At 39.3% G+C, this 10,162-nt stretch overlaps 1 protein-coding gene across 1 annotated transcript; it reads right to left on the reverse strand.

The window, feature by feature from the left end:
* Nucleotides 1-574: 574 nt before the first annotated feature.
* Nucleotides 575-8,059, reverse strand: prkn (parkin RBR E3 ubiquitin protein ligase). Its single transcript, XM_033982152.2, has 11 exons — nt 8,008-8,059; nt 6,812-6,975; nt 6,307-6,559; nt 5,061-5,167; nt 4,708-4,791; nt 3,359-3,474; nt 3,124-3,260; nt 2,745-2,806; nt 2,045-2,281; nt 1,840-1,957; nt 575-1,607 (listed from the first exon to the last, which is right to left on the reverse strand). Exons 1-11 carry the CDS (start codon nt 8,012-8,014, stop codon nt 1,504-1,506), a joined length of 1,389 nt encoding a protein of 462 aa, XP_033838043.1. The 5' UTR covers nt 8,015-8,059; the 3' UTR covers nt 575-1,503.
* Nucleotides 8,060-10,162: the final 2,103 nt, after the last annotated feature.

Consider the following 10,162-nt stretch of genomic DNA (forward strand, 5'->3'; position numbering starts at 1 on the left):
GAGTGAGACTTCTAAGGATAACTGTGTGCATTATTTTTGTATTACCGCACGGTTAGTCCGGCAATGGTTAATCCAGTACAGGCATGTTGGTCAAATAAAATAAATACATTTGAAAATATAAATGATCAATTTGTTTGGGATTTGCTCCATAAACATTCCATTATAATATTATGACTTAAAAGTAATTTCAACTCACAACAATCTTGTATTTTGGAGCTAAATAATGGCATCATTTTCTGAAGCTAGAAGAGACAATGAACTTTGTGCCAGTTTTTGTTTCATGTGGATAAACCCAGTAATTGCACAGATATTAACCAAACCATGTGCAGTCTGACAGTTACACAACAAACTCCACCTGAGAGTTCAGACCTGTCTCAGCTCACGTTAAACCAGGTTCTACAATGTGCTGACGTCATGAGCAAAACCTATTCTCCTGTGTTCATTCTACAGTAACAGTAACATCTCCCAAAGGAAAATTCACAAATGTTTCCCTGATCAAACCACATCACTACATGTGGGAGGGCATCTGAGACACCATAACACCTGCAGATTAACCAGCATAATACTAAGGAGAGAAAGTCTTGAAAAAATACTTTTATTTTTAACCAATTTGAATGAGCTTAGAGTTGTTCATAATTTACATTTGTCAGACATAAAATCATACATCAACTTCTGGATTGTCTCTCACATAAACACATTTACAGCTGAACTTCAACGTGACACTTGTCTGAACGCTGACGACCTGTGTCAAATCTTGTCATGTGCCTGTTATTTCTATTGTCTTGGATATGTTTTAAATAATGATAGGGATGTAACAATATTTATTTTGTTGTTTTGAAGCAGCTAACAGAATTGTAGATACTTTTACCTTTAAAGCAAATCAAAATCACTTTATTTGTTCCTGAGTGATAGTTAAAGCACACAGAGCAGGAAGATACAATAACAATAGAAAGGCTCAAACAAAAGTCTCAGTGCAGCTCAACAGGTAAAGTCATCACATCCAGTGTCGGGCAGTTTGAGGAGAGTAACAGCACTCAGGACAAACATGTCCCTCCTCGGTGTCCTCTTTGTCTGGTGGCATCATAGCAGCTTAAAATGCCTTGAGAGGATTCATTACTGTCAAACCAAAGATTTAAAAGTGCTTAATAACAGTTATTTCTTCATGTAGTCTGCACTGAAATGAAGCAAAGGATCATGGTCTATGTACTTGCCCCTGTTTTAGCAGCTGCTGCAACAAAACAATGTATTTATGCAAAGAAACTTGTAATTTAAAATACATTGTGAAATTTTTAACAATGTGATCACAATATATTTAAATTATTGTTACATCCCTAATAAATGGTAGGTATGTGTGCACATTCAGTTACATTTCTGTCTTTCTCCCTCAGAAGTCTTTGAGAGCAGTGGTACATCAAAGTGGTCCTAATCAAACACAGTGGTTGATATAATATGATACATTTATATCTAAGAGAAGTGGCTGATGTAGAGATGTTATAGTAGAGTTCATTCAAACCAGTGGTTCCCCATACAGTCTCTGCTCCAGGGCAGGGCACAGACCCAGCACCACTCGGCCTGACACAGAGGACAGTGCATGTGACTGCAGCCTCCTGGAAAACAACATACACATATTGTAACTGATATAAAATGATCTTTTGAAAGGTTGGGCTAATTTTATGTTTTTGTTGTTTTGGCCTGAGTTCTCTCGTCCAGTCATCTCACTCTACTTATCAGCTCCTAATAGCTAAACTATCGGCAATCCAGGGGTGCTACGGTTCACTTTAGACAGTGGAGATTCTCTATAGTAACCCAATAAAAACAAGCCTTTTGTGTGTGTGTTACCGTTCTTCTGCACTGGAGCGGAGCACTGGGGACAGGGTTTGGTGGATTCTTTGATAAACAGCAGTGAGTCTCTGTCCCAGCGTGCCTGCAGAGACGCCTCGCTGTCCAAAGGGAAACTCTGAGGACAAAATAAACATTATAAACCTGCTTAAAACACATCACCTGTAACCATCACATGCCAATCAGGAACTGCACTGGTCCTCACCTGTTGAGTGGGCGGAGCTTGTGCATCAGTTCCCGCCCCTTCTGCAGTAGGACAAGCCCCCTGGTGGTAGTCCTGGCGACAGTCTCTACAGAACACAAGGCCACACCCAGCTCTGACATCACACTCTACCCTCCGTCCCTGTGCCACCAGCCCCGCCCCACACCCGGCCCCGGGACACAGCAGACCACCGAGCCCGAGTAAGCACTGCTCTGCACCGAAGCGGAGGTATCGGTCGTACTGCGAAAGGAGACACAAATTTTTTAATATATTGAACATAGTAAAATACCACTGATTTTTGTTTTGATTTGATACCAAGTGGCCCTACAGTAAGCATCTCAATATCGATCAGATATGATATCAATGAGTTTTCTCTAATATAAAGAATGTCACCATAGCAACATTAATCTTGAACTAATCCAGTCTGTACTGATCTAAAAATATATGTGACACTAAAATATATGCTATGTATTTCAAAAAATGACAAATGTTTAAAAATCAGCTAGTTTTGAAGAGATTTTAAGTAATGATATTTTAACACGAGCATCAATACTTTTCAATACCTCAATCTGTATGGATATATCAATATTTGGCACAGACGGCCCATCACTATTAGTAAGTTGATTAGTTTGCATAGATCGAGGGTAGACTGCAGATGTAAATCCTAAAAGTACAAATTTCCAAACTACAGAGAAAGTGTCACCTGCTCTTGTCCCATGATCCTAAAATGATGAAGCTCTTTGATCAGAGAGTCTTCACAACCGGCTGAAACAAAAACAAAAATATCTAAAGAAGGCTCATTTATACAATTCTCTGGCCAACATCACATTAAATTGAAATGAATATGAAAAGGTAAAAAAGGGATAAAAAGCAAAGTGCATAAAAGAAAAAAGACAGAACACAGGCGTTGACTCCATTAAACCTAAAGACAGAGGTCATAGGTCAATTGTAATAATGGCATTATGAGATGTTCTACTTCAACTCTGTGGATAAGTTCAGCTGTTCATGTCAGCTGAACATTAGTGGTAATATGTAGTAGTATTTGTAGTAATAGTAGTAGATTAAGGTTGTAGTGGACGTACCAGGACAGGGCAGTGTGTACCCGAGCTCCTGGTGGTAAACAAACTGCCTCTCGTTTAGTCGCGTCTGAGCGTAACCACGGAAACAGTCCAGACAGATCACATGACGTGCAACACAGGGGAAGACCACCACCACGTCCCTGGAGAAAAAATATGCTTCTATAATATTTTACATTTCATCTTCCTTTGTTGTGTGTGTAGTCTAGTCTAAAGCCATTTATCCCAGACTGCCACTCACAGGACGTCCATGCAGGCGATGCAGGGGACCTTTCGGCTGTTCAGAGTCACCAGGTCCAGAGCCACAGAGCGCTCGTCCTGGGAGGTCGGGTGAGATGCACATTTGAAGAAGAACTCCTAGAAATTACATTTGAAAAATATTTTTATCACGGTGTTTAAGACACAACCCCGCCGCTTGGACTAATCTTTTTGCCTCTCTTAACATAATAAGCTTGAGAGCAAAATTAAAGATGCACTATGTAACTTTTGGAGATATTACTGTTGGAATTTAGCTTTTCTCTCTCCATATAGACAAGCAGATGACACCCTAGGCCAAGTTACAGGTCAGATCTGTAGAGAGGTGACCCCATTCACAGTTACAGCACAAGTTGAAAAGTATTTCTAAGCAGCAAAACACCTGTAACTAAATAAAAGCAACATAGATGAGTGGAACATTACAGACAAAGCAATTAAATCTCCATAGAGAAAAGCAAGTGGTAGACCCCTCACCAGAAAAGTGCACCTTTAAATGAGGACTAAAGTAAACATTAATTTAACAAAACAATTACCTCCATTCTAAATAAATGTTAGTCCAATAACACGCTGAACCTTCATGTATATGTCGTCTAAGGATAAACTTTCCACACTGAGCACTTTATTACACCAGAGTAATCATGAATGCAAATATCTGACAATCCTGCAGACCGTAAAAAGAGAGGAGGGCTGTTAATGTTAAGGTACACTTTATTCACTCATACTCACAGTGATACACAGCTAGTCTTGGTCAGGACTACCTTAGCTACCTACCTTGTGCTGCTGGAAACCCACCCAGACACAGGGAAAACATGCAAACTGCACACAGATAGAACTGGGAATTGAACCCTCAACCTTCTTACTGTGAGGCGTGAATGCTTATCCATGTGGAACAGGCGCAAACTACAGGGCTACATTTAAAACAGCTGATTTCCCATGATCCACAGGCTCTCCATAAAGTTATGTAGTTAGGGTTAGACCTGAGTATAGTTTAGTGCTGTTATAGATCCAGTTTATTTTTGGTCATACTTGGCACCTGCTTGTTTCCATGGAGATGTTATTGCTTTGCTGGAATGTTCTACAGCACGCATTAAATGGATTTATCCTGCATTCATTCAGTTACAGGTGTTTTTTATTGCCTTACTAATACCTAGAAAAAACATGCATTATTTCAGTGAGTGGTTTCACCCGCTTGTCTCCAGGGAGATAGAAGACAAGTTTAATGCCATACTGCGGAACATTCCAAGCAAAGCAATGCCATATCTATGGGGACAAGCAGGTGGCAGAAAAGTTACACAGTGCATCTTTAAACTGTAAACATAAGACACGAGTCCTCACCGCGTCTCCTCCGCTGCAGCCGTCTGAGAGACAAACTCCTCTGATCCGACCTGGAACCTGCACATCGTCCCAGCAGGAGGGGCCCTGGGTACAGAGAGACAAAAGACTCATAAATAAGGGTTTAAACAGGTACACAGGGCCACAGAGATCTCAGGCAGAGGTTATGTCATATGTCATGTCAGTGTGTCCCAGGGCAGCTGTGGCTACAACACTAACTTACAGCAGAGTGTGGAGTGAATGAATGTCAACAGTTTTGAGTGTTTTGGGAAGTGCTCTATAAATCCCATGCATTATTATGATCATGAATCCTGTCAGTTTTTTGGTTTTAAGAGAACAAAGACTGTGTTTCTGACCTGTGTGAGAGTGAGGGTGGACTGTTGGCAGGTTTTGCAGCAGACTCTGAGCTTCCCTTCTCTCACTCCTCCACAGCGTTTACAGAAGACGAAGAATGAACTGCGCCCTGAAGAAACACAACGCAAAACTGCTAGTACACTACAGAAAGTAAACATGGAAAATAGATATGTGCTAATCTGATATTAGGGGACAATATATGACACGTGACATCAGCACTTTGTAGAGTCCCTCGAGTTTAACCTGAGATGATGAGATGGTCAGAACTCCCAGGTGGAGTTTACTGTTTATCTGTCAGATTACAGATGACCTGGTTTATGGTTATTAACTCTGTAATTACCTGGCCCCCATGAAACAAAAACTGGCACAAAGTTCAATGTCTTCTGTCAGTATAAATAAACAAAAGTCAAATGATTTTTCATAATATCTTCAGAAAGTGGAGCCATTATTCAACCCCAAAGATATGATTGGTGTCATTTGAAAGGACTTTAAGACATGAGATTAATATGACAAATTTGCGGAGCTAATAATAATGAGAAGGTTCAACATTTGTCGATCGTAAGTTTGTAGATTTCTTTCAAAAACAGTGAATCTCCCAAAGAGTTACACAGACCATCCATGTAAAACTATGACATTATCAAATTTTAGATTAGAACATGAACACAACCAATGTCACATAATTATCAGACCTGTTACACTGAGTGTGTTTACATACACTCAACTATGCTGGTTATGAACCGTATTCAGCTTATGACAGTATTCTGGATATAATGTTTACATCCAGTATACAAGAGGAATCAGCGTATTGGAGAGGTAACTATGGCAACTACGGCACAGATATGGCTTTTTCAGTAACTTCAGCAACTCTGCTAATCTGAGGCTTTTAGGACGTTTTACTAGCAACAAAGGAACAAGATATAGAAGAACACAAGAATGTAGAGCACTGTCACAGCTTCAGTAAAAGGCCCATAATATCAGTCCTAAAACTACACATACAGTCACAAAAATACCCCTGATGTTGCACAGTGGCTTTAATTTACAGTAGACTGCTATATTTAGTTTGATATAACAGAATATTCTTCAAAAATTCCTGTGAGAAGTTTGAGTCATTTTGGGAAAGTTGCTACTTCTTCCACTTCTACTGTGTTTACATGGACATTCACAAAACCAGGATACTCAAAAAACCTCATAACCGGAACACTCCAACACATGTAAACACACTTACAGAAATAAAGATTTGTCACTCACCTCTGCTCTCCTCATCTGCCCTCAGCTCCTGTGGTTGGTCTCTGGACTCTGGGTCTTCAGGAGGGCTCAGGTCCACACGGGTCAGACTCACGTAGTCCTGGTTTAGACTCTGGACTGGAGCCTGGACTGGACCCTGGTTTAGATCCTGGTTTTGATCCTGGTCTGGACCCTGGTTTAGATCCTGGTCTGGAGGTCTGGGGTTGGTCCGGGGCAGAACCACATGAACTGTACTCTGCTCCAGGAGGTCACAACTCTGATGAAAAATACCAGTTTTAGTCCTGGTTTAGTTCTGCTATAGTCCTTGTAAGTTTTGGTTTTAGACACATTTTGGCCGAGGTTTAGTTCTTTAAATCTAAACCTGATCATTTCTATTAGTGACAGGGTCCATTACCCCGCAATATTTATCCAACCACAACACTACAGGCATATAAGAGGATGGGAGGGCATCTGACACACAGGGATATAGGAGGACGAAAGGACATCTGACACAAAGGGATATAGATACCCTGAGTGTGGCACCATTGAGCAGCTCTCTTCCAGCAAACAAGACCCTGAGACGATCCGATTGGACACCCAGACGACCTCCGACCTCTCGTTTCAGATCGCAGACTTTGGCCTCGTCCTCGATCTCCACGGCAACGGGAGCTCCCTGGTTATAACACACCCACACTGAAAAAAACACATGTCATTAGGGCTGCACGATTAATCACAATCAAACCAAAATCTCAATTTAAGAGGAGAAGCTTGGGGATTTACAGTGAATCTCCCATAGATTTATTGATACTTTGTAGTGACATCATGCTGGGGAAGTTCAGCATGAATGTCTATGGTGTAATATTCAGCAGTTTCCATAGTTACACAATACACACATTGGTAAACACTGCCAAAAAAGTTTTACTATGGTCTGAAAAAAAAAAAAAAAAAGATTTAAACAACATATTTTCAAGAGCCTGTGATCAATCCGAGCGTTCATGATCCTGTTTAGGAGTTTGATTTTCAACAAAAAGGTGAGAGCGACTAACTAAAAAACTGTTGGCTAATGCTAGCTAGCTTGTGACTGTAATTCTATGTGTAATATTCTTGTTAAACTGTTCAAATCACTTCACCTATTGTAGCTCCAACTAAATCCACTCTTTATGGTCAGATTGTGCTAAAACAAAGTTTGACAGAGCTTCAGACAGAGCAGTGCTTATAGTTAGCACCACATCAGGGAATGTTAAAGAGGGAGAGAGGGACAAGGAATGACAGAAACATGTGTGAGTGAAACTTAACACAACTACAGACCCGTTTGTGGTGATGAAGCTCAGGAGTGTTTATATATTTAGTGAGTTATTGAGTAGAGTCCCACTGTAAAAACCGTTCTAGTTTCGCGGCTGCTGATTGGTCGGTTGAGGTCGTGGTCCCGCCCCTTTGTTATGAACGAGAGATCTAAAGCCTGTTTTTATTCTTACTATCACAACAAATATCTAAAACCAGACACTTTTAAGTACAGACAGAGCATTATAAAGAGTATGAGGAGCAGGAGCTACAACTGTCTCTAGCGTGACCCTGAAAAATAAAAAAATACAACAAAATTAAACAATGGTGAATCACGCTGCGCACGTGCGTAGCTAACTCGTATAAATAAGTCTGAACGTTTTAATAATATGCGATTTAACTGGGTACAATGTGAATAAAAGCGTAAAAAACACAGAATTGTACCTAGCATGTTGGTTTCCCTTCGCCCTTGAGTGCAGTGCTGTTGCCGCGGTGCATCATGGGAGCTGTAGTCCAAAAGCATTCTTCTTTGGGACAGACCGAGAGAGAGATGATGCTGCCCTCTGCTGTTGTTTTTTTTTTTTTTATCGCTTTGCTAAAGTCTAAATTCCAAAACTTGCCACTTAACGAGCAAATACTTAGTTTATGTTGGCAGAACCTTATATATATTATCTCTTATCAAAACTCTTTTCAGAACCTAAAACAACTCTAAAACTAAGTAACATTTTCTCTGCATGTACTATAGTCTGTGTACCTCCATACTGCACTCCCTCTCTGTATGTACTATAGTCTGTGTACCTACATTTTTGGTTCACAAAATTTACTTTTAAACATTCTGAATTGTTTTGTGTCTTCTGTGAATAGTTGTGTGTGGCAGTGTAATTGAAAAAAAAAAAGAAATTATAAATTATGAGACCTTGTAAAAAAAAAAAATAAAAAATAAAAAAATGAATAAAGAAATATGAATATAATAATTGTTTTTTAAAGATAGTTTACAAATGACTATACTTCTATTCTTCTTCTATTTCTATGAGAATTTTCTTGTTGTAATTTATCATACATTTTTATTCATTTTTAATTTAGCTATTCATCCATATGTCTATTTTTTATACTGGAATATTTAAGAATGGGGTAAACTATCTAAATAAACCATGTGTTAGAATGTACTTAAGTCTAGGTTAAACAGGCTAAAAGAGTCTTCAGTTTCATTCATTTATTTGTTTAAAAAACTCTGGGACAGTGAGCTATCCGCGTGTGAGCCGTGCACTAAGAGAAACAAAAACACATTGTCACGTTTTTAAAATGTCAAAATTCAAAAGTCAAAACTTAAAGATAAAAGCTCCTGGACACTGCACAGACCCGGTTTCCATGGCAACATTCAAAAGGGGCCTGGAGACATGTAAACAAGACACTATATTATCTGTTAAAATGAGCTGTAATTTATAATAGACTGAAAGGACTTTAAGCCACAAGATGAAAATGACACATCTGTGGAGCTCGTCCCAAACAATGAGACGAGTCAACGTTTGTGGAATCTCTCATAGAGTTAAATCGGCCATCAACAAACTCTAGATCGTGATTAATACTTTGCAGCTGATGTCATCACTATTCCCTGGCGGTGTTATGCTAACTAGAGGCACTGCTCTGTCTGAGGCTTTATCTGAGCTTTATTAACACAATCTGACCATAAAGAACTACAACATGTGAGCTGATCTGTGCTGTTAAACAACTCCCTCTCAAATAACATTACAGTCACAAGCTAGCTAGCATTAGCCAACATGCTCCTGAAAATAAGCTGTTTAATTCCAGTTTGTATTTGTTGTTGAGTTTTCATATTTTAAAACGTATTTGGCTGTGTTTGATAATTAGTGCATTGTGTCACCTTGGTAACTGCTGAACATTCCGCCATAGACACACATGCAGAACACCCTCAGGGTCTTACCTTAAATGAAACAGTACTTATGGTACTTTTGTCCCTCCTCTGGTACAGACATGTGTCCAGGCCCCATTGAGGCAGGACACAGGAGCTTTGTGCTCTGGATCAGTGTGTGCAAAGCCATAATGACACTTCAATGAAAAACAACAGAATGTGACACAGGCAGCGAATAAACACAAGCAAGACTCTCCATCCAGATTAAGGCTGTGAAATCACTCAAATAAATACATGTGTCAATAAATAAAAATATGAATACATCAAATTATTATAAAAATAAATTATCTAAATAAATAAATAAATACAAGATAAAAATAAAAATGGACAAACACACTGAAGGGCACCACATTACAATAAGAGACACATTCTTCAAACTGGTTTTAGTAAACAGCTGAATGATTTGGCGAGGTTCAGTACTATTCAGCTTATTTGAACTTTCTGGCAATAAATAAAAAATAAAATTAAAAAATTGCATACTACTTTGGGCAGGCCATGCCCCACCAAACATTTGACCTTTGAAAGCTGTAAATGCCCGACACACTTGTAATGTTAACCCAGTAACCTCACAATCATTACTGCTTATAAGGCGAAGGTGTAGAGAGAATTTAAAATATATTCCAAAGAGAATGAGGACATTTAGGGTGATAACCAGCGTCTTATTGTAAA

This window comes from Periophthalmus magnuspinnatus, chromosome 17 (assembly GCF_009829125.3).
Source record: "Periophthalmus magnuspinnatus isolate fPerMag1 chromosome 17, fPerMag1.2.pri, whole genome shotgun sequence".
In the NCBI taxonomy this organism is placed as follows: Eukaryota; Metazoa; Chordata; class Actinopteri; order Gobiiformes; family Gobiidae; genus Periophthalmus; species Periophthalmus magnuspinnatus.

Excerpts from the sequence above, each read along its gene's own strand:
- prkn (XM_033982152.2), bottom strand. Across the intron at positions 5,168-6,306 it reads GGCAGATGAGGAGAGCAGAG|GGCGCAGTTCATTCTTCGTC; the intron begins GTGAGTGACAAA and ends GTGTTTCTTCAG. Across the intron at positions 3,475-4,707 it reads GCTGCAGCGGAGGAGACGCG|GAGTTCTTCTTCAAATGTGC; the intron begins GTGAGGACTCGT and ends TGTAATTTCTAG.